Source organism: Rhinolophus sinicus, linkage group LG03, assembly GCF_036562045.2.
Source record: "Rhinolophus sinicus isolate RSC01 linkage group LG03, ASM3656204v1, whole genome shotgun sequence".
In the NCBI taxonomy this organism is placed as follows: domain Eukaryota; kingdom Metazoa; phylum Chordata; class Mammalia; order Chiroptera; family Rhinolophidae; genus Rhinolophus; species Rhinolophus sinicus.
The window spans coordinates 49,547,450-49,573,341 of record NC_133753.1 but is presented as its reverse complement, the minus strand read 5'-3'; the positions used below and the strand labels follow the sequence as shown (position 1 = coordinate 49,573,341).

At 33.8% G+C, this 25,892-nt stretch overlaps 1 protein-coding gene across 9 annotated transcripts in view; it reads right to left on the bottom strand.

Moving 5' to 3' along the window:
- The window catches only part of ICE2 (interactor of little elongation complex ELL subunit 2), a 52,685-nt gene that overhangs the window by 5,622 nt on the left and 21,171 nt on the right, over positions 1–25,892 (bottom strand). For 4 of the 9 annotated variants that reach the window (XM_019748677.2, XM_019748675.2, XM_019748676.2 and 1 more), the window contains 8 exons: positions 24,935–25,116; positions 22,398–22,439; positions 19,938–20,934; positions 19,008–19,183; positions 13,830–13,959; positions 4,556–4,640; positions 3,157–3,207; positions 63–321 (listed from right to left, as the gene is read on the bottom strand). In XM_019748677.2, coding sequence (XP_019604236.2) covers positions 63–321; positions 3,157–3,207; positions 4,556–4,640; positions 13,830–13,959; positions 19,008–19,183; positions 19,938–20,934; positions 22,398–22,439; positions 24,935–25,116 — 1,922 coding nt within the window. The other 5 variants (XM_074327648.1, XM_019748678.2, XM_019748679.2 and 2 more) reach the window with 4 other exon arrangements.

The following is a 25,892-nucleotide window of genomic DNA, read 5'->3' as shown; positions in this document are numbered from 1 at the left end:
TCAGTGAAACGGATTCATAATAAACAGCTTAATGGAAGATTTAATTTGAAAAAAGATCTTACCTTTTGTTGTGCTGTGGGACCTAGTGATTTAGGTGGAAAAGTACAAGGTATTCTTCCATGATGGATATGATATGGTAATAACAGATTGGGATCTAGTGGAACCCAGGGAACTGAGAGACTGGAAGGTACACCAGGAAGGCTGCAATGTGTTTTATGCAAATTGTATGCTGTCCTAGTAACTTTTCCGTCAGAAGTCTTATAAATCAGGAGTGAAGAATCTTCTGCTGCATGAGACAACAAGTAGGAACCCTCCTGCAAGCTAAACCCACACAATGAAACTCAACTCAATGTGTCAATTTCAACAGCATTTTCTTAATCACGGACTACTAGAAAAATAGAAAACAATTATGGAAATGGAGTACCACCACCTCTAAAAATACTTTTATGGTCAAATAAGATTGAAGAGATCCTTTAGATTATTTTTATGTCTTTTAGGCAACTAATTTACATTCTTATTCCAAAGTTCAGGATATATAATTTTCTTTTTACTCTCATCAGCAAATTTATAAATTTTCAATAATTTAATGGGAAACAAATAGTATACCTAATTCTCTAATCCATGGACAGCATATACTGAAAAGCATTTCATGAGTGTACACACATCATAGCATTCCCATATGGAGCATTTTAATGCATTTAACAAACATTGTATCTACTTTTTACCTAGTAATAGGTGAATAGAGATACAAAAGTAAATGCGACACATTCACTACATTGAGTAGTTTAAAACAAGGCAGCAAACACAGTCAACTGAACAATCACAGTAAAATATGAGGTGCTAGGAGACTAATAGTAACAATAATAGCTGATAGGTCCTGACTTTTTATATGGTCATTACTATTGTTGTACTGCGTACATCCGCTTTGTTATTATCCTCCACAACAAACCTTCAAGGCATAATATTAATTATTAACCCCATATTAGAGATAAACAGAAATCAGAGATGGTCAGCAATTTGCCCCAAGTTCTGAGTGCAAGGCTTGGATAGAAAGTCAGACAGTCAGACTCCACAGTTTATACCCTTCATCATGACCTCTACTGTTGCAATGATCAGTTCTGTCAAACAGCAAATCTACGTTTTCCCTTTCTCCTTAGAAAGCTTTAAGGAATTCGGTGCATCAACATAAAGAGCTAAAAGGACATGATTAATATACTGTGCTTTCTTAGGACTTTATACTCTTCTAGCTCAAAAGTGATAAGGAGAAATCAGTTTTTCCCCAAAATACACCATTAAAAGAAGAATTAATCATACTTTGGTAATATGGATCTACCTACAAACCTGGTAAGTTACATTTTTTTTAATTATTTTTTAAACAGAAAAGCAATAGGTGTTGAAAAAGGAGGTACAGAAAAATGTTCTTATCCTCTGGAGAGTTTCCCAAATCATCACTTTTGTATTTCCATATAAGGAAATGGATGATAGCTGATTTGGTAGTAGAAATAAATAACATCTTAAAGATTGAGCTATCATCAATGAAAATCACATATCTTAACTAACTTCACTAAAAATGAAGGCGGCTTTGATTTACAGAGAGAATTCATAAAAAATGAGATACTCCAAGGAAGAATATCTTAAAAGTGCCATGAAAGTACAATGCACACAGATGGATACAAACTATGGTAGGCTGAATAAATGGCCTCTCCAAAATGCCTATGTCCTAAAGCCTAGAACCTGTGAATACGTCATATTAAATGGTAAAAGGGAATTCAAATGAAATTAAGGTTCCTAATAAGCTGATTTTAAAATGAAGAGTCCTTAAATGTAGAAGAGGGAGGCAGAAGAGACTCAGGAAATGTGACTGGAAGAGATCAGTGATGTGATGTGAGGAGGATTCAACTTGCCTTTGAAACTGGAGATGGAGCAAGAGGGCCATGAGCCAAGAAACACAGGTGGCCTCTAAAATATACAAAAGACCAGGAAACAGACCATACCCAGAGGCTTACAGAAAAGAATGCTGCCCTGCTGACACCCTGATTTTAGCCTAGGGAGACCTGTTAGACCTCAGACTTGTACAACTGCAAGATAATAAATTTGTGTTGTTCTACAACACTAATTTTTTGGTAAATTGTTACAGCTGCAGTAGAAAACTAATACACAAACAAGATATTGATAATAAAATTTCAAGAAGCATTTGGCTAATTTCATGTATAAGTATTGTGCTTCACATGGAGAACAGAACACATAAAATTAAAATCCTGCTATAGAATCACAGAATCTCAGAACTGACAGTACCTACGAAATTGCTGAACTCAACACCATCATTTTATAAATAAGGAATCATACATGTGGGCGTAGTTGCATAATAAGTTAAGAGTTAGAACCTTGAGATTTGTGACTTTTAGTAGACTCCTGAATTGTTTTTTAGTTTATATTTTGGTAAGGGCATAAGAGAAGAAACACAAAAGTTCACATAAAATAGTCTGATAAATGATCAGGTGAGCAATCCACAATTTGCCATGGACCTAATGACTTTTGATCACTAGCTCTATGCTGCTTCCTTGTCCTGCAAATGTAAACAATATAGCCCTGGTAGGCTGAATAATGGTCCCCAAGGAGGTCCACATCCTAATCAACAGAACCTGTTAGTGACCTTTAATGGCTTTGTAAAGAAGATTATGGATACAATGTGACAACCCTAGCAGAGATTTGAGTGGGTGTGCTTTGAAGATGGAGGAAGGGGCCACAAATCAAGGAAGAAAGGTAGCCACTAGAAGCTGAAAATGAAGGCAAGGAAATGATTGTCCCCTCAGAGCCTCCAGGCGGACCAGCTCTGCTGACACGAGTTTAGTCTAGTGAAAATGATTTCAGATTTCTGACCTCCAGAACTATAAGAGAATAAATTTGTGTTGTTTTAAGCCTCTTTAAGTCTGTGGTAATTTGTTATAGTGGCAATAGGAAACCAATACGATATGCCTTATAGAAAAATGTAAATATTATCATTTTAGCTTTATTTTCACAATTTCAACTTTGATATAATAAATCTTGCACTTCCAGGTTATATTGTATCTATTCCTAACAACATATATTCAGAGTTTCTATGAATTTTCATCCAAGAAAATCAGATGTAACGCAAACTATCCAAAAAATACTTACCTACTTAATTTCTTTAGAATGTGTTGGAGGACATTAAATAAACTTGAAATCCTATTAAATAGAAGACATCCATGTAAAATTAAACAACAAAAATAACTTACTCTGAACAATTATAGCTCCTCAGATAGAGAAATGCCCTCAATAACAAAGAAAACAACAGATGAGATAATGTAAAACACATTATACCAAAATTTCTAATTTGATTGAATTATATTTACTTAATTTTTGCCATTTCCTGATTATTCTTCAAAATCATAAAGTATTTGACTTGTTCAAGTCAGAGCAGTCATAAAGAGATCACTATTTTACATTCAAATTATAAACTTAAAAATGTTCAGAAGTCTTTATCAGAACTAATCTGCAGAAGAGCTTGCCTTTTAGAGATAGTGGTGAATAAGCTTCCGAAGAAATTGAGAGGTACTTTAAATGTGTACTGATAGAGAAGCCACTGACTGGGGGCAGCATAGTTAAGGAGAAACGAAATATACGGTATGTCTTTAGTTATCTCTTCAAAACCTAAACTTGTGCCGTTTACTATTTATTTAAAAAGTTTTTACTGGGAGGGGTGGGGCAGGTGGTGAATAATGTATAGAAAAACTTTACATATGTAAAGGAAACATCATCCTTCCAAAGCAGCAGTCCTTATCATAGAAGTAGATGTTTTTAAGTACAAGCAGAGAAATCAAGTTTGAATCTGGGACCCTTCAAAAACTATGTCAAGCCTCAAAGTTGGAACTATGCAACTAGTGTAAATCGACAATTTTTCATCCTAAGTGGTGAATCAAATATATTAACTACCAAGGCTTGTCACTCTAGTTCAGCTGTGCCCTCTGGGGCAAGTCCCTCAAGAGTCCCAGTTTCCTCGGAGATAACACTACTACCAGTGCTTTCTAGAAAATTGTGAGATACAAATTACATAAGGTTCATAAGTTATTTTCCTTTGTATTTAGATACTTGGAGTTCTGAGTACAATAAATTAATTTCAATCTGATGTATAGTAATGCTTGGTAGAATAGCAAACTTTTAGAAGTTAGGATTTCTAAATGAGTGTATACAATCCTAAGCACTAAGAGCCTGTAACTGTCCTGTTCTTTCCCATCCCTGAAAAGGGGTGAAATGTATGCTCCTGTGCACCTGGGAGATGATGAGCTACTCTCTTGCTCTCGCCTCGTTTGTCTTAAGCAGAAAGACTGGTGCCACTGGCATTGCATTTAATTTGGAGATGGAGATGATTAATATGAATGGATCACAAATTGGGTCAGGAGAAGCCTCAATGTATAAAAGGACTGAAAGTCTTCAAAATAAAAGATGTAAAATTAACCAATATTTAGAGATAAAGGAAAATTAGTGATTATAGTAACAAGTTTTTAAATTCCTACCACAAAGTAAACTTTCTTACTTGAGTGCTGCAAGTTTTTCTTTCAATTCTTCTGAGGTAATTTCTTCTAGTAGGAAAAGCTTTGAAGTAAATGCATCAATGTGACCTAAAATAAAATATCAAACTTAAAATGAACAATTGCAGTATTTAAAAAACAAAAAAGTTATCCAGTCTCTTCAAAAATGTTTTTATGAAATTGTAATAACTGTAAAGAAACTTTACATTCCAAAAGAGGAGTTTTAAGTTTATTAAATAAAGCTGTATTTTAAAGTGACATAAAAGTTAGATTATAAAAGAAATATATAGTAATTCTAAAAAGTGTGAATGTAGAAAGGTTACACATGTCCACACTATAAAAATAAATCATCTCTAAACCCACAATTGAAGAATAATAACTGTTAAAGTGCTGTTGTTTCTAATACCTATTAAAGTTGAATTTTTATGAAGATTAAATTTTTAGAGAAATATGTGCCTATTATCAAAATAAATCGATAAAATTAAATTTACAGTTTGGGCATGATCTACACATCTCTAAGACATACATGGTTCTTAATATAAAATTAGATTATAAAACCCCAAATTAATTATCACAATAGCCAAGATATGGAAATAACCTAAGTGCCCATCAACAGATGAACGGATAAATAAGAACTGAGATACACACACACACACACAGAGGAATATTATTCAGCCATGTGAAACAAGGAAATTCTGCTATTTATGACAACATAGATAGAAACTGAGGGCATTATGCTAAGTGAAATGAGTCAAAGATAAATGCTGCATGGTATCACTTATATAAATTCAAAAGTTAAACCCATACAAACAGAGAAAGTGGTTTCCAGGGATGGGGGGAGAGAGGAATAGGGAGAGGTTGGTGAATGAAGTCTGAGGATCTAATGTATAACATGGTGACTATAGTTGATAGTATTTTATTGTATAATTAAAATTTGATAGAGTAGAACTTAAATGTTCTTATAAAAAATATGTCAGGTGATAGATACATTAATTAACTAGATGGGAGATCACCTTTCACAATGTATCAAATCATCACGATGTACACTTTAAATATCTCACTATCTTATTTGTCAGTTATACCTCTGAAAAAAAAATTTTGGCTTGTTTTTAATTAAAACACATCGTAAGATTTCTTATGGTTAAAAAAGATCAAAAACAGCCTGCTCAGTTTTACTTTCTTACAAACATAACCTAATTCCAGAATCCCAAAAAACAAAATAGTAAATTCTCAAGATACTTCTATTTTAAAAACCAATGTGTAGGTTCTACAACAAAATAGGTTGAGACAAAACACCGAGACCTTGAAATGTACCAAGGAAGAGTGATATAAAAGATAGCCCTGAGTTAAATGTTATATGATCGTTAATACAAAAACCGTATTATTGTCCATGTAACTCTCCTGTTCTTTACCATCCCTGAAAAGGGGTGAAATGTATGCTCCTGTGCACCTCGTAGATGATATTATAGTTAAAAAACGTCAGTTAGCATTATAAGAGGGTAACACTCGGGAATGCTGAAAATAATACCGTTTTAATTTTTTTTAACTTCCAATATTTAGTTATCAAAACTATCCGGAAAGCTTATGTCAATCATTGGGGCAACAATAAATAGACATAATTTAATATCTAGCCCCCTTTCATTTGCTTTGTGCTCAAAAAAAGAATTAGAAATATTTTTACCAGATGCTTTTCTCCTAAGACAACAAATCCATTTTCCTCACGTCTACTTGTAATTTCCTATGCTAAGTTTTAGTTTCACCTTTGCATTTCTGACACTCATTAGAGTGATGTTACTAATAACAGACATATTTTAATGGTTTAATACCTGTAGAAATGGAATATTAAGTACAATAGAACATTTTTAGGCATTCACTACATATGCCACTGAGGAGACTAACAGTTCTCATCCTTTTAAAGAAACCTCCATGAAAAGTATGTATTATAGTATATGTCAAATATGATCCATCAAAAATAACTATACAGAGGTTACCATACTAAGCGCTATGAGGGCCAAAGGAGTTTATAATTCTCTCCACACTGGAGCATTTTAACCTGTGGGCCTTGAATGATATGTGGGCTTGAGGAATTTATCTCCTCAGCTAAAGCAAGGCATGGGATGGCAAGAGTTTCCTTGACCTTCGGCCATGGGCAATCTCCTGCATATCGACAGTGTGCTATCCAAATACTGTTTGTGTATGTGTCAACATTGGGAAGCACTACTTTACCAGGTACAAATAAAGCTTTTATATAATACAAACAAAGGCTTCATAAACGCATTCATTCATATACCCATACATAAAAGCAGTATAGGATGATAAAAACAGTCATATAAGCCAAAACTGTGCAAGCAATTTTAATAATCAAAAGGTAAAGTTATCATTATTCCATTACCTTCACAATTTTGTCAAAATGTTATAAATTCTCTATCAATTATACATATATAGGGAAATAAAAATAGCAAACCTAATGCTTATTTAGCACACTGTAATTTAAAAAATTAAAAACTAAAGTGTTTTATTTCTTTATACAAAACATCAAGGGTACTTTGAACAGAGCTTGTCATGTAAAATTTATGATAGGAAGCTAGCATCTTTTCTGACATGGTGAATTGTCATACTCGTTTCTAAGTTAGGATCAACTTCCAACATTTGTGTTCTTTGGGCTTTCAATACCATGAAATATCTCCAAGAGTTCCTTTAATTTGAATGAATAGCAATCAATGGTTGAGAGAGATAAATTCAGACTACAACTGAGACAGGACTAAATGGTGCAGGAGTGCACAGGAAAGAGAATATGGGCACCTGAAAATTTCCTGATTAAGATTTTAAGATTCTAGTTTCTAAGAGACACAATAAATCATTTGTCTTAAGTTACACTAATACTGTCACACACACAATACTTCACTTTTGCTACATCTGACACCCCCAGCCCATCCTTCCCTAATCCTGTTTAGTTTTATGGCAAGGTTATTAACACTTAAAACTATGACTGAATTCTGGTTCTGCTACTGATAAACTCTGTGTATCTATGAGCAAGTTCTTAATCGTTCTGAGCTTTACTTTTCTCTTTTGCTTAGAGTAGTGGTCTACACACACTAAAAACTGTTCATTAATAGCAATTAAAACAGACCCAACATTTTAAAATAATGAAATAACGTGCAATATATAATTAAATATGCTTTGGTGTTTTGAAAAATCATGGTTTGATACTGTGTAAATGTAACTATCTGAAGAATGGATTCAAAGTTCAGTTCATTTTGCTATCAATTTTAATGACTGTCAGAGCTAATAAAAAGATACCCACAAAGACACATAGACCCAAATGGGACAAGTGACTCATTGCTGGGCTTACTAATGCATGACACATTGTTTTTAATACCACACAACAATTACACACAGGTTTTTGCTGAAATTGTACTAGTGAATGTCCATCTTCCCTGATGTTAATCTTACAACCTTAAGATAGGGGCTGCAGTCCTCCTCTCCTTAAGGCTCTTTGGGAGATGTTAAAAGAGATTCTTTTTTCCTAAGCTAATTCCAAGTCTTTAAAGTATACAGATATGAGTTGTTTTTGTTTTAAATAAACCACATCTTTCAGTTTTGGCAACAAAATCATGCTTAACCTCCCTGAGGAGGTCCAACTCTGGCAGTGGCCTCTCCTATGGAATGGGTTGGGCATACAACTATCTCCCTGAAGTCTGAAACGTGGAGACGAGGACACTTTCCATATAATATGTGACAAAACTCTATGACAACATGCAAGACAGTGCCAGCTGTCAATCCACATACTTAACATAAGAAATGTTTAAAGTTTTTTAGAGAAAAAAGAAATGCATTCTACTTTCTTCCTAAATCCCAATGGTTTATCTTATATACATCTAGGGACAGTAAAAAGAATAAAGTATATAAATCAATGGTTTATTTTTCTACCATTTCCCTTCTCCTTGACTTTTACTGTTCCTCCAACCAATTATCAAAGCCAAATTCATCTATTCTAAAAATATTTATTGAGTACCTCCATGTGCCATATACTATTCTGGGTGCTTGGGATATATCAATAAACAAAAGACAAAAGACACAAAAATGTGCAATAAATATCACAAGTAATTAAATTACATAATTTATTAGTGGTAACCAGGAAAAAGGATTGGGAATATACGTAATATTTGTGTGGGTAAAGGAGCCAACAATCAGAGGAAGAAAGAAACCCAGGGATTATGAGCCTGGCATTTGGAGTTGCTTTTCTCTTAGGAATGTCTATTAATCTGGAACAAGTAATGGAGAGGCTAAGAAATGGACTAGAACTTTCAACAGTCTCTCAAGATTAGAGGAACAAAAGCTGGAGTTCAAGGTCCATCAATGAGATAAAACTTTAAGCTCTACATTGGGACCCTGTGTCAGGGGTCCCCAGGTTTGGTGATTCTCTAAAAGGAATCACAGGACTCAGCATACAGCTGTACTCATGGATAAGATTTACTATGGCAAAAGGATACAAAGCAAAAGGAAAATCAGCAAAAAGAAAAGGTGAATGGGGTGACGTCCAGAAGAAATCAGGCTCAAGAGTCCTCTCCTGAGTTTCTATTTGGGATGATGAAAAAGTTCTGGAAATGAATAGTGGAGATGGCTGCACAGTACTGTGAATGTAGGTAATACCACTGAATTGCACACTAAACAATGTATGCTGAACTGTACACTAAAATGGTTAAAATGGTAAATTTTATGTTACATATTTTTTACAATTAAAAATAATATGAGTCCTTTCCCCCGGAGTCACACAAGATGCACTTACTTCCTCTAGCTTCTCTCGTACACCAGAGAAGCTCATTAGATCCTCAGCACTCAAGGGTTTTATTGGGGACTCGTCATATAGGCACCCTCCGCCTAGCACATACAATTCCAGACTCTCAGAAGAAAAGTCGATGTTCAGAATAAGCCACATGGTTTGTACAAATAGTGCAGGCACAGTAAGCTATCCTTCAGCTAGAGCAAGGCTTATACCTGTGTAGGGACTGCTTATAAGCCAGTTCCCAGACCCAGCCAAGGGCCAGCCTTGCAAGCAGGCCTTTCCGATGACTGGCAGAGTTAGCATGGCTACGTTAACTCAAATCCACATAGACCCTGAATGGCAACACCTGAGCAGCAAAGAGGGAAACAGACTGGCCTCTCTAGCATCCAAAGTCAAGCTTCAAGTCATCTAAATCCCAGAAACTGGATTAAAGTGAATCAGCATTGCTAGTGTGGCTGGCCGCCTGTCAAATGAAAACAAAAGTAATCCTGTCTAGAGGAAGATAACGTTTTAGCTCTCGTATTATCTCTATAATTTTTCATATACAATATCTGGCCCTTGAGAAAGACTAGCCTGGCATACAATAAAACAATATGGAATATAAAAGAAGAGAGAAACAACATGTTGTGGAATGAATTGTGTCCCCCCAAAAGATATGCTGGAGCCCTAAGCCCCAGCACCTCAGAACGTGACCTTCCTTGGAAATAGGATCGTTGCTGATATAATTAATCAAGATGAGGTCCTACTGCAGGAGGGTGGGCCCTTAATCCAATATGACTGGTGTCCTTATAAGAAGAGGAAAGAGACACACAGGAAGAAGATGGCACATGATGACAGAGGCAGGGATGTGTGTGATGAATCTACAAGCCACGGACACAAAGGATTGCTGCCAAATACCAGAAGGTAGAAGAGGCAAGGGAGGATTCTCTCTTACAGGTAAATTGGTACAACCACTTGGAAAAACTTTTAAGAATTAGCTATTGAAGATGAAGTATGCTTAACCTATGACCCAGTAATTCCACTCCTCGGTATATGCCCAACAGCAATTATGTGTATGCTGTACTAACAGACATTTATAAGAATGTTCTTTAGTTGCGTTAAAAAGGAAACAACTCAAACAGGTTCCCAAAGTTAATGGACAAATAAATTGTATTATATTCTTACAAAAGAATATGCCAAAACAATAAGAATACTCGTAAACTACTGTTATATGTAACATGGGTAAATTTTTTAAAAAACTATGTTGTCAAAGAAGGCATAAACAAAAGACTCTTACTTTATGATTCCATTTGTATAGAGTAGGCAAAACAAAACTATTACACTAGAAGCAGGATGGCAGTTACCATTGGAGAAGAGGAAGAAGGCTATGATTGGGAAGTGTCGTGAGGGGTCTTCTAGGGCACTGGTGTAGTTTTCAACTTTTTGATGTGAGTGCTAGTTACAAAGGTGCTGGTTTTGTTGTAATTCCTTGAACTGTGTATTGATATAGTTTTCTCTTTTATGAATGTGTATTATACTTAAAAAGTTAAAAATGGTAGAGAAAAACGTTATTAACAGTATATTTTACAACTGACAGTATCTTATAACAGGAGTACTATGTAGACATTTTTAAAAATTATGTTTAAGTATAGAGAAGTTATCGGTCTTTCTGTTTTAATTTGCTTTTAATTGTTGCTTAAGAAATGCTTTCTTACTCTTGTATCATAAAGATGATCTTCCATCTTTTCATCGACATTTTAGGATAATAACTGGCTTTTTCTCAGTACAAAAATACACAAAGTGTTACTTCAGTGTCTTGTAATATCTACTTTCATCAAGGAGAAGTCTACTTTTGGGGCAATATGTTACACAGTACAAAAAGGATTTGTATATATAGCATCTGAAAAAATATTAGTATATCCATTATATATAGATGAAAAAGCTAAGCCTAGGGAGCTTAAATGATTTACCCAAAGTAAAAGATCTATAAGCTATAAAGTACTCATATATATATATATATATATCTTCTGACTCCCACATTCAGTATGTTTCCCACTATTTCATTATAGTGAAAAAAGTACAGGCTGTGGAATCAGAAAAAAGCTATGAATACGAATTCTGAATTTCCCACAATGTAATCTTGAGCAATAAACTCTCTAAGCCTCAGTTTCCTCTGTAAAACAAAGACAAACTTCATCTATTTTACGGAACAGTGAGGATTAACAAGAATGGATACATAGTGCTTGACCCGCAGCCTTCATACCTCATAAGTGAGCCTTAGAAATATTGCTTTAGTATTTTATACACACACATACTCACATACATTTGTACTTTATAAAGGATGATTATGGAGCATTTCACATGTATCATATAATATATAATTTGGTTGTGAGTGGTAGGTACATAATGAACCAAAAGGAGAAGAGAAAAACTACATACCCAACAATATCCTATGAGCTACACCTTCAGAGCCTGGGAGGAGGGGAGTAGTACAGGGAGGAAGGCTGATGTTACAGAGAGGATAAAAAACACTGTTTGAAAACAAACACAGTAGTGCTTTTAAGTGTATACTACAACATAGCTAGCAAAGTATCACATAGGTAAAAATATTTCTAATTAGCTTGTTAGTTGGATGTCAAAGGGCAATAATAAATGCTTCTGAAGTGAGATGTCTAAGTACTTCACACACATCTCCTTTAAGTCTTGACCATCTGTACACGGGCACGCTCCCTTCAAACCAAACCACTAAGGCTACGTTGTGTCAAGTATAACTATAAATTAAAGAGACTAAGTAATGATTCACATATTACCTTATAGTCACATCTGATATATAACATTTTAATTATATTCAGTCATTCCAGACACTAAAATGATAAATTGACTGTTGCTTTCTGTTTTTATCCTGTTTCCAGAAAGTAACTGTAATAAAAACTTACTTAGGAGCCCTTTTTCCTACAATTCCCTTTCTGCTGCAACATTTTTCTTAGATTAAAAGAGTAATATAACAACATTAAAAAAAACCCTCAAAACCTATAAATGCTTTTAAAATAGCATTTCAAAACATATTCACCCCCATATAAAAAAACAAAAATCCCCAAAGAAAACACAATACAACGTAAGTTTCTCACCAAACAGTTGTCAAAGAAACCAAATACACCATCCGAGTTACATTAAAATGAATGGCTTACAAGTGGGTAGGATTTGCTGAGGATAAACAGCACATAGGGCAATGATTACTTAGGGCTTTTAAGAATTTAGATGAAGGAAGCCACATACGTGATGGCTGTTTTGTTAAACTGCACTTAAAAAAAAACTTTACACGTTTTAGTCATAAATCTCTATTCTCTCTCAGTACTTGAAAAAGGATTTCAAGTGTAAGTTTTTGTTTGGTTCTTTCCTAAAATGGAAGTGGCTGACACTTGCGTTCAAGTGCTTACATGAAGACTGCTGGTGTATTTCACGGCAAGAGGTCTTTTGGAGGAACACTGAAATCGTGGTTACTGGCACAAAACTACTACAGTAAACTTCCAGCAGTGTCTAATAAGAAGGGGGAAGAGGCGGCTAAGTACCACCAAACAATGCATTTAGCCACTTCTTTTTTGGGTAAGCAGAGAGAATAAATCAATTATCTTATTACTACTCTCATAGAATATGAAGACCAAATACTGCTTAACTAAAACACGAAACAAATTTTCAAGTGAATAACTTTTTTTTGATTAAGCAAGAAAAACACACTCATAACAATTATTATATATCAAGAATTATGCTAAGCACTATGAGAATACAAAGTTTCATCAGATTCTGACCTTAAACTGCTTATTGTCTAATGGGAAGATCGGCATAAAACAGAACAATAAAATAGAAAGTAACAAGTCTTAAGAGTAGGAAAAAACACACACAAACAAACCCAAAAAAACAATGCACTGAGTGACCAAAGGACGAAAATGACTTAATGGAGGGGCAGCATGAGATGCTGGGATGGAGTGAGAAGCATGGTATTGATATTAATCACTATCCATAATGATTAGCAAGTAATTCTTCATGTGAAATCTGTTAACTGTACATGAACCCAATCAACACAAATTAAATCCCTGACTATCTCCCCAAAAGACAACAAAATAAAGACAAAGTGAAAAAACCATTTCATCAATATTTGAGATTTTAAAAACAGTCATTACAATTTTAAGAAAATTTCAAAGTACATGCTTAAACCAATTAAATAGTATTTTTAAAAGAAGGTCGTTAGAAAACACATCTATATTTTTAATTACACTGTTAAGTGAATTATTGTAAAAATAAAATGATTATGTTGACATTCATGTACAATGAAACAGACAGGGAATAAGACGGAAATTAAAACATTTCATATCACTAGTCCCATCCCATCATTTAACTGCAGTCAGAATGGTGTTTTAATAATAGAAAGGAAAGCTAACACAATCAGAAAACTGAAAACAAAGCACAGAACGGACACATTTATAACAGAATTAAAAAGTATGTATTATATAACTTACCAACATAAAATGAGCAGTTGGAATGCAGTAAACTTTCAGTCCATAAGCGACAAAGTTCACTTTCAGTCAGAGCTTCAGCTCCATAACAAGCTTGATACTCCACTTTCGGTAGAACATAAACTGGAAATTGCTGTAATGCAAGGTTTTCTTTTTCAAAGTTCCATTAATTTACTATTAACAGCAAATACATTTGACTGTAGTTTGTCACTTTCAAAATGCTTTCAGGTAATCTTATTTCATCCTTTTAAATACAGTAGGATTCTGACAGAAAGACAGACAGAAAGAACTCTTGGTAGAGGGGGGCAAAAGGTAGATGAGTAAGAGCTCCTGAGCCCCCTCCCCAATCAGCAACCCCCCCTCCCCCACCCCCATATGACCAACAGCAGGAGCCCTGGAACACAGCCTATGATACCCAACTGCCCAAGGGTTCAAAGCTAGATTCTGGAAGCAATGACTAATAAATACATACTAATAATTTTCAAGAGGATAAAAAAAGGTACACATTTTTTGCCCCTTTCAAGCCTTAATTACTTTATCTAAGGCTCAATACTCTGAGCAGCTTGTTTTCATTCTATGAATGCATGAGCATTAATACCTACATTAACAACTATGAACGTCATTATCTTCATTAATACAAAGGCTTTATTCCAGACACTAAGTACCTGGCAAATTATCCACTTGAGAGTTTACTGGTCAGGACACTAAATAGATTAAGTAAAATGACTGTACCCATTACTGACTTAAAGGAGGATATGAAAGGAAGTAAATGCTTGTGAAATAATGTTAGTCGTGGTCACTGTGCTCATGTTATCTCACGTTCTGTCAAAGAAAATTCTGCTCTTAACAGCAATGTCTTCATTTCCAGCTGCAGAAGGAGAAACACCTGATTTATGGAACTTAGAGTGACATGGCTAGTTAGTACTTTTGAAATTATACTAACTGTCACTATTTATATACTTGAAAATATTTCATAAATGTTTCAGAATTCTTGATTTTCACAAAGTGACAAATTTAATGGGCTTGGCGCAATGGTAGTGGTAAGAACAATTTAAATCCAGTAAAATTTCTGTTAAAAATAAGTTTAGTTCATATGATTACCTTTGAATGTCGTAAAACTCTAAAGCAGTGTTTCTTAAATCTCAATGTGCATAGGAATAGCCTGGTGCTCGTATTAAAATGTAGAATCTGAGGTGAAGACTAGGGTTTTGCATTTTTAACAAGTTGTTCCAGGGGCCAAACTTGAGAGCAGTTAAGGCCCCCACAGTGCTTTTTCGAATAATTAAAAAAAAAAAAAAAGATGTATTATTAGGATAATTTTATTGCTAAAAGCATTTTATTGTATAATAATTCTTCAGCAATTGGTAATCTGCATTTACAGTTGCTTATAATTACAGATAGAATTTAGAGATAAAGAAATGAAGGCCCAGAGGGTTAAGAAATTTGCTCAAGAACACACTGCCAGTTTATAGCAGGGTTGGGAAAAGCATACTTGATGAAGATCCCCTTTTTGAATCATGAATAGCTAATAGCTAATTCCAGTGTTCTGAAAATTAGAAAGTATTACTATTTCAGAAAATAAAATACTTCGGAGGATTTTCTTTGATAATACTGCCATATCTATAAAACTGAGTCCTGAATCTGGTTTTTAATTTCTATATGTATTCTACTGCCATCTCCAGGAAGCCTTGGGTAAGAAAAGTCTGAATATTTTATCTTAGTATTCCAAAATTAAAGTGAAATTTTAAGTACAAAGTTTTCAAACTATAACAATTAGACTATTATTTCCTTTCTCCCTTGATTCTCCCTTAAGTGAAAGCTTTTCTTGGTTCTCTGTCTTCCAATTTTTCAAATAAACCTTTTAAACTTTTACATACATAGATATTTCATAGCTAGTAACCTGTCATTTGATCCCATTGGGTACATTCTATTCTTTCCTAATATTCAAGCACTTTCAGGATACTTTTTCTGGCCCCAGAATGCCAAAGTAAATTTCAAAATGACTGGATCTAAATTTTTATATCATTTTAGAATACATCTCTTAGGAAATCTGAGACAGAAAATAACAGATAATATCAAATCATTCAAAGTTACTTGGTGTGGATTTTGTTACGTTCCAGCCTCATTTTGTGATCCAAATTAGCCCTCTATTTCATTCCATCATTTGAGACTGGCTGCTGTTTGAAGTTCTCCCCTGATGCGCAGCTTGTATTAAGCAGTTTTCATGAGGAAGGATAAATGATATTGGAAACTAAAATCTCAACTACAATAAAAGAAAACCGAAGAAACAAAAAAATAAATAAATAAAGGAGAGATGAGGCTCTTAGACATCGGAGGTTGATAAGACTTTTAAGTATTTTAAACCTTTACCTAAACAAATTGGTTTTTAAGTAGGGAGTATTAATGAGGATGCATTCTAACTTAGAGTTTAAATGGTACCACTTAAAAATTTCTCAAAGTAGTGCCTCAACTTCCCTAAAGTTCCCTTTCTTAACTACATGCTCCTCTTTCCTAACCCCTCAATTTTTCTCATTTATTCAATACCTATTTATTGAGTTTCTATGGTATAAAACATTTGGGAGAAACAGAGAAAAACAGAACATGATCCCAAAAGGAATACATTCTACTAACGGATTTAAACGATGTGCACTAAACTATTCCGTATAATGATGGATGCAATATGATAAGCATTCACTGAAAACTTTTAAATTTTACTTTGGGTTTGACACAATCAGAAATATAAGGCTATTCAGATATTCTTTGGGGCACGATTGTTTTAATATATTTTGATGAAGAATGAATTCTCTCCTATAAGGTTTTTGTCTCGATATTTTCAAATTTCACTTTAGTCAAGTGAGTGACAATGTCCTTAACAGGAATTCAGGAATTGAATCAGTATCCAAAATATTAATATCTCTAGGTTATTCTTACTTAAGAGACAGTGCCAATCAATAATCCCTAAGTGTTGTAAGCTCGCAGATCAATACAAAGTGGTATGGGTTCACAGAGTAGAAAGTAAAAGAAATAAGGTTAGTACCCAAATAAATCAGAGACAGCAAGTAAGAATGAAAGAAAAAAAACACCTTGAAAATATTACCCATTGCACTGACACTACCTGTGTCTAAGATGTTCATGTTACAGCCATTACATTGATCACAGTTCAATACGGATGAGATGCAAAAAAATTAGCAAAGTAAAATCTTTTAATACAGAGAATATTAGTATTTATCTAGTAGGAGACTGATATCAACATAGTATTTTGTTATTCCTTGACTTTCTCTTATTAAAAAAACCCTCCCCCACATATTTAATTCAAAACCATTTGGTTTCTAAAATTTCAAGTCTGAACCAGTAATGAAAACCAAATTATGAGAACTGGGAATTTAATAATTTATTCACATCCTTCCTTAAATTTCACAAAGGATAAAAGTATCATCAAGCAAAAGACCCACCAAGTCCATTGGATTCTGGTAGACAAACTATACATCCTAGATCTTGAAGACTTAACCTTCAAGTTTTTCATGATAGACTTGTAAGAATGCTGTCACCATGTTCCCCCGAAAATAAGACCTAGCCAGAAAATAAGCCCTAGCATGATTTTTCAGGATGACATCCCCTGAACATAAGCCCTAATGCGTCTTTTGGAGCAAAATTTAATATAACACCAGTCTTATTTTCAGGGAAACACAGTATTAGCAACTTGAAAAGGCTGGCACTTCTTTTGCTTCTTCCAGTTATTCCTCAATATGATAAAACAGCAGTAAGGGACTTGATCCACAAGGGCCAATGCTGGAACATCACAACTTTTTTTTTTTTTGGTGAGGGGGGAGAATCACAATTCTTGATTAACCTGATCCTTAACTCAAAACACACTGACATTATAAAGTGGTCACTGAGTATTCTTATTGGATGGTAGGACAGCAAAAGACAGACATCAAAACTTTTCTTTAAAAAAGTATACTATGACAAATATACACAATAGAAAAAATTCTCTTAAAAAATTAAAGACTTCACTATTTCTTACATAAGCAATTATAACATAAAATATAATAAAAAAATAAAGTTCTTTATTTTCCAGAATTTGGTGGTCACACACACAAAATAATATGAAAGATAATTTCAAATATCAAATATGGAAAACTGTTTAAAGAGCCAATTACTCAAATTGTAGCAAAAACTTTTTTAACAGGAAAATATTTACATCAACCCCCAAAAGCAAGAACAGGTGAAAAACAAAGGAAGACATTTGTTCTTCTAACAATCCTGGGAAGACCTTTCAAATGTGTGGGAAAGCTTACCTCTTACAATTTGGACTTCTAAAATGAGTCAAGAAGATAACCAAAATAAGAGAAAAACCGGTTAATATGTCATAATGGAAATCCAAATTCACAGAGAAAGCAGGAACATACCGTATTTTGCCATGTGTAATGCGCTCCCATGTATAATGAGCACCCACATTTTTGGACCAAACTTTCATGGGGAAAAAAATCTTTCGTTTCAATTTTTTTAATTAAAATTTTTATTTGTTTACATTTAGGTACTTGTTTTTTTGTATTATAAAGGAATTGTAGCATTTACTCTTTAATATATTAAGGTACAAGAAATTTTATATAACAAATTACAAAACACAAGAACAGACACAAGGTACGAGAAATTTTTATGTACTTGTAACAAATTTACGATATTTATGCATCATAGAAGGCCAAGAACTCCTCGTTGTTGCAAGTTCATCGAAACCGATGATCATATTCCAGAGTATTATTTTGCATACGGATATCATTATTTATTTCTAGATTTACATTTTTAACTCATAAGCATAAATGAAATAATTAAAAACATTTATATAGATACAAAATTAGTACCACCCATGTATAACGCATATCCTTATTTTTTCACTTAGAAATTTGGACAAAAAAGTGCACATTATACATAGCAAAATATGGTATGTGCCAGTCTAGGTCAAATCTATGATGGTGTCATTTTTATATAGTTCATGCAAGTACTTTATTAGTATTCATGGCTATTACATTCAACTAAACACTTTATAAAAAATTCAACCTGAAAACACTACCATAAGAGTGATCAACGATTTAAAATTACACTTGAAAACAACGGCATGTTAAATATTTGCTGATTATCTACTTACGCTACCACATCCTAACTCCCCAAGTAACAACTTACTCTTCTGATTTTCTTCCGTTTTTTAGAACGCGGTCTGGTCTCTATCCTCTGGACACTGCATCGCACAAGTAACAACAGGTCTTGCAGGCTAAATAACTTGTAAACATAATTTCCTTCCTGAGGAGCTACATATTCTGATGTATCTTCAACATAGTCCTGAAGTTCATATGGCAATCCTTCAAAAATAATTATATTTCTCATTTTTATTTTAAAATACATTAACCCTTTATCCATCATAATCCAAGATACAACAATTCAATTATCTATTTTTAAACTATCAATTTTAACATTCTATTTCCTATGAGGTGACCATCCATCACATTACCATTTCTGTTTACTTTTAATGGAACTGCAGCAAGAGCTGCAATCAAAGCTTTAAGGTTCTCCTTCTTTTAACTACTTACCTTACCTAACCCTAGATAAAGTGTGAACTAGTGAGACAACATATGAAGTGAGAAGAGTTTTAAAAAATAATATTATTCCTAATCTAGGCAGAGCTGAGGTACAGCTTTATATCTCTTTCACAAAATGAAAAAGTACAAAATTAAAAAAATAAAAATTAAAAAAAAAGAAAGAAAAAGTACAAAATTACAGTCTAACACCAAGAATAAATTTTGGACTAGTAAACATTTATGATTTTTTTGATGCGTTTTTCCTTCATCAGTTTGGCAAACTACATTACCTATAGCTTGGTAGCCACTGTACGTGTTGGATGAACACAGATTACAAAAATCCATACAAATTTGGGTACATATTTAGAAAGACGGTTTGGAAGTTAAAATACTGATCAGTACATTAAAAAATGAAGTATCAATGACTATATCAAGATTATAAATCAGGTTACAACAAAGGGAAAGTGAGGGAGAATAATCAAAGGACAAGGAACAGACAAAACAGTTAATATAAAGTTCTTTGTAAATATTTACTTACGTCCTTTTGGCTTCTGAAACACAGAAGGCCACACAGTTTTGGGCCAACTAGAGGCATCTGAAGGAACAGAGGGTTGTTCGGAAACAGGAGGTTGTTTAGAGTTTTCTAAATTCATTAAAGGCAATTCAGGTATTTTTCTGGAAATTGGCTTTAAGAGTTCATCCTGCATTTTTAAAATTTCCCCGACTGGGTCAAATTTTTTATATACTCGTTTGATAGGTTTCTTTAAAACGCATGACTCTTCGGGACTACAAGTAGTATTAGTCTGGTTTCCTATAGAAGCCTGCCCTGAGGGAGCATTTGGGCTAGCTGGTTTACAACTTAAATTAGAACCTACATCAGCTGTCATTTCATTACTATTCTTTGGACACTCTGTATCAATGATTAAACAGTCTTCATCTGTATCACTATTGCAAAGAATTGTATCTTCAGTTTTTGCTGCTTCTGATGTAACAGTCTTTTCCTTCGAATTGTCTGTGTTCTCCAGAACATTTAGTCTTTCATCGGCACTTGCCCTATCATTAGCCATATCATTTTTATTTGAGGTTTCATTTTCTGTAGAACTTTCTAACTGTACGGCATCAGATGTTTTCAAGTCACCATCTTGTATCAAAGACTTGTCAGAATTATCTGACACCTTTTCATCACATGGTACAAATGTCTGATCAGGTTTATTTTTATTCTCCTCAGGGCCACTGTCCATACCAGTCACCAGCTGTTTTTCCTTTTGCAACTGTTCCATCAGAAACTGAGATAAGCTCCTAGAATGAGCAGAAATGTCTGGTGCAGTTGGTGCCACAGGTGTGGTTGCTACGCTGGGGGCTGTGGGAGTATCTGTCATGTTGGGTACTGTGGAAGTGCTTTCTGGACTTGGTGACTTTGATGGGTTGGTGGTGGTTACTCCAAAAGTTTCAAGTTCTGTGACGTCATCATCAAAATCCAGATCCATATTTTCAAGGGTCTCAATTTTTCGGCACTCATTAATTTCAGAAGACATCTTTAGAAAATATATTGGTAAGCTATTAGCAAAAATTCCAGGCCACATCTCATCTATTTCTTAATATCCCTGTCCCTTATATACATAGTTCATGCTCTATAAAAGCAGAAAGAAAAGTCTACTGGCTCTGAAAGGTTCTTGTTTAAGATGACAATAAACTACTAGCAACTAATTTATTCAACCTTACATTCCCACTGAAATGTTGATGAAACACAGACAAACGTGCTGAGCTGTAACAGCATAGGAAATTAGGAATACTTGTGAACTACCACATCCCTAGAGGAATTGCCACTAATCAAAAGTAGGCATGATCATAAAGAAGAAATGTAGGGCCAAACAGGAAGGCAGTAGATTTTCATTCACACCCACTCCACACATTCTCGCAGACACACCTGGACATAGCTGACCAGGAGAAAAGCCTCTTTGCCACTGGGAGGAAGCTGCTTTCTAATGCAGCTGGGCAAGTGGCAACAGCCTCTGGTGCATCCGTAACATTAATCAGTGACTTTCTTTCTACCATCTAATCAGGGACAACAAATCATAGTAATATAAGGAGAAAAGGACAGGAAGTAGCTTTACTGTATTCTGAGACATGAAGCCATTGAGGCTATAGTTTCTCATGTACTGTTTTGGTAATGGAAGAACTATAGACAGCTTTAATTTCTTCAGAAATAAACTGTCCTCTTTCCAAGTAGCAGCACATCTCGCCCCAATCTGGCAGAGCACTTTAGATGAATAACATGGAAAATTCATTACGGGCTATGTACACCTACTAGCCTTACAGTTAGGATTTGAGAGAGAAATGTTCTGACAGCAAACATGTAGTGAGTAAGATCAACCTGTGTAAGTTTTTAACCTCTCTGAAGCTTAATCTCTAAAATAGTGATAACAGGGTCATCATCTTGGATTTGTTCTAAGGATTAAATGAGAAAATATACACAGAAAGTTACTTGACATAGTCCCTGACACACAGTAAGTAGCTTCTCAGTAAATGGTAGCTCGTACTAAAATGGAAAGACTACTAGATTTAGTCAAAAAATAAAATTAAGATACATGCTGTTTACATGAGGCATTCTTAAACAAAAAGGTTAAATAAAAAAACCACAGGGCATAACATTAAGAAATAAGGAGAGAGGGAATGGCAGTAGTAAGTGTTAGACAAAGCAGAATTCAATGCAAAAAGCATTCTTTAGAAAAAGGAATCCTATGTTGAACAAAGATGAAACCCATGATGAGTAGATAATGAATGGTCTGATCATAAATTGTGACATGCCAAATAACATTAAAATATGTAGTCAAAAATAAAATAAAACGGAAATTTGGCAGAAACACAACTGTATTTGGCCAATGATACACTGTCTCCAAGTAAAAATAAACAGAATCATAGAAAGTATGAATAATAAATAATTGAAATAAATATCTATGAATGACTGAAGACACATATATAGACTACAAAGATATACCTTTTCCCTCCCAAGAATCCAAGGAGCATTTCCAAAGATGGACTATAAATTAATATACAAAGAAAACATCAATAGAGCACAAAGCAGAATCTGCTAATATCTTACTCACTGTTTAGAAGAAAATAAAGTTAGAAAATCATTAAAAAAAAATGTAAATAAACAACAGTAAACCCAAGCACCTGGACATGAAAAACCATTCCAAATCATTAAATAAAGGAAGAAATTTTAAAAATTACAGAATACTTAAAAAGCAACAAAAATTAGAACACTAAACAATAAAAATCAGAACTATCATTTATAGCCTATTCAAGAAATAAGGAAATAATATAATCATAATAAAATGAACAAATTTAATAATTATAAAAGCAAACTTTAATCAATTGAAAAACAATGCTTTTATTCCCAACAGAATAAATTTAGATAAAATTACAAATATCACTTATCTGGAAATTAGTATGGAGTTGCAAAAGGATTCTTCTATAAAACATATAATTCATTACATCAATAAAAATTAATGATTCTTTAATGTCATAAAATATCTAATCAAGTGTTCACATTTCCCAGTGCGATAAACGTGTTTTTACAATTGTTTACTGGAATCAGTATCCAACCAAGATCCCTACACTGCATTTGGTTGACATCTCTCAATTTTTTCTAATTGGTCAAATGCCTCTCCTCCATACTGTGCCAAGTCTTACATCTACCAGATATTTGTAGAAAAAAACAGATTAATTATCCTGTAAAAATGTCCACATTCTGCATCCCTGTGATGTCATTTAACACAGTCTTATATCCTTGGAATTTCCTATTAAAATGATCTAGGAGCTTGATCAGATTCAGGTACATTTTTTTTTTTAACCTGAGTATGTCCTACGTGGTACTGTGGACTCCCACTTTAATCAGGAGGTGAATGATATCTGGTTATCTTTCTTCTTGTGAAATTACAATTGATTTGCTGGTTCATCAAGTGTCATCAACCTAATCTAGCCATTATAAAATTCATTGATCTTCTAATGATTTTAGCAGCCTTGATGGTGATCATTACCTAGATTCACTATTATCTAGATTCACTATTTCATTAGAAGCTACAAAATGATGACAGTCATAGTCTATCATTACCCTGAAATACAGTTTGTACTGGAAAGGCAAGACAAATACTAGATTTTTTCTTTTTATCAGTTTTCAGGTAGATTAAAAATGTAAAAAAAGAAAACATAAGAAAAGTTGGAAGTGCTCCATGATCTATAGATTATAAAAACATTAAAAGGCAAATGGTAGGGCGGCCAGTTGGCTCAGTGGTTGGAGCGTGGTGCTCCTAACACCAAGGCTGCCGGTTCGATTCCCCATGGGCCAATGAGCTGCGCCCTCCACAACTAGACTGAAAAAACAGCGACTTCGCATAGAGCTGATGGGTCCTGGAAAAACACTGTTTCCCAATATTCCCTAATTTAAGAAAAGGCAAATGGAGAGAAAAACATATAAACAAATATAAAAGACAAAACGGCTATATCCTTAGAATAGTACAAACTCTTAGGTATTAATAAGAAAAATGTTTTTCTATTTTATTTTCTAATTTTGTTTGCTCTCTCACTTTATTCAAGTCTCTGTTCATTATTTCCTTTCCTTGGAAAAGCCTTCTTGACCATGACTGCAAAATAATCCCATTCCATTCTCTTTCCCCTTAACCTACTTTATTTTTCTGCATAGGATTTATCACTACCTGCCTTTTTGCTATTGTTTTGTTAATTATCTGTGCCCTCTGCCACTGATGTAAGCTCCAAGAGAAAAGAGACTTTATTTGTATTCACTACTGTACCCTCAGTGCATAGAACAGTATCTGCTCAATATATATTTGTGGAATACATGAAGAAAGTTTTGTATAAACAGACTCTTACTTTAATAATCATGGGAAGTATTTTTATACACAATATAATAAAAGCTAGTATTTATGGAGTGCTAAGCATTGTTCTAAATGCTTTATATATATTAACTCATTTAATTCCAAATAATCTTATGAGTTAGGAAATATCATGACATCCATTTTACAGATGAGCAAACTAGACTCAGAGATTACATAGCTTGCTTAAGGTCACACAACTAATAAGTATTCTGAAAAGGATTAATCATCTGGCCAAATTTTGCACCAATCAAACTCATCTCTTCTTTTTCATACTTAAAAACTCTTAAATATGAATGAGACCAATTAAAACCACCACCACAATAACCACCATCCCTGACTGAGTTTTTAGTATACAGATAATAAAGACTGTGCTCAGCATTTTACATATAATATTAAACTTAATGCTTATAACAATCTTGTAAAGTCGTATTATCACCTTTCTTTTATAAAAGGAGGAAAAAATTGAGGCTGAGGGAAGTTAAATTAGTTGCCTGAAGTCTAGCTTGACCTGGGATTCAATTTTAAGTTTCAATCTAAAGCCTAGATTTTTAACTGCTAGAGACTTACAATAAAACTTTAGGCTTCAAAAGAAAAACAAATACATTCCCTTAAGAAAAAAAAAGAAAGCATTACATACATCCATCTCAGATATATAATCTTCTGGTTTGTCCATAAATACTGCAGAGACTGGAACAGATGTATTTTTGGACATCATGAATTTTAATGGAACTTCATGGAAGATTTGGTTTCTCTCTCTCATTGTCATTTTCTTTTGGGGAAGTGGTGAATTAATATAAATTACTTTAACTGGTTTTGAACCTTAAAACAGAAACAGAAGGGGGTGATTAGTGTCTAGTAGTTATATTTAAAAAAATGTATGACAGAAGGATCACTAAACAAAGGGACACAGGACAGGAAAGTGGTAGCACCAGTATATTTAAACTAGAAAATCTTTAAAGTCCCTTAGAGATCTAATGGCAAGGAATCTGACTGGCAAGAAAAACATGTTCTCTTTTTAACAATTTTTAAAAAGGATTTACTGCTTTTTATTGTTTTACTGTCATTATTACTCAGTTCTTATAGAGTTATACTTTCAAAAAGTGATGAAATGTTTACCAGAGAGCATATTACATTCAACTTTAATTTGTAGTTTTGTTTCATTAGACACAGTCCTTCATTTACTAGTATGTTTTTACATATAATATTAATTCTGGAAGATATAAAAAAATTATTACATATGAACCAAAATAGAAAGGGAGTAATCTTTTGCACAGAGGAATTTATGGGCAAATATTAATTTCACTCAACAAACTATCCTACACTCATTAGTATAGACCTATTTTAATTCTGAATTCCAGTAACAGATGAAATAAGTCCTGGAAACACCCCATTTGACATTGTCCTATAAAGTATTACATTCCTTTCATTTCATTGAAAGACAGAAGAACTTCACCATTTCATGTATTTTGGCCACCCTAACTCATAATTATTTCTCTAATTACCTCTCACCCCTCAACACCATTATAGTTTCAGTAGATCTAACAGCTCATTTATTTATGTGTCAATTCTATAGTAGCACTATATATTTAAAAAGT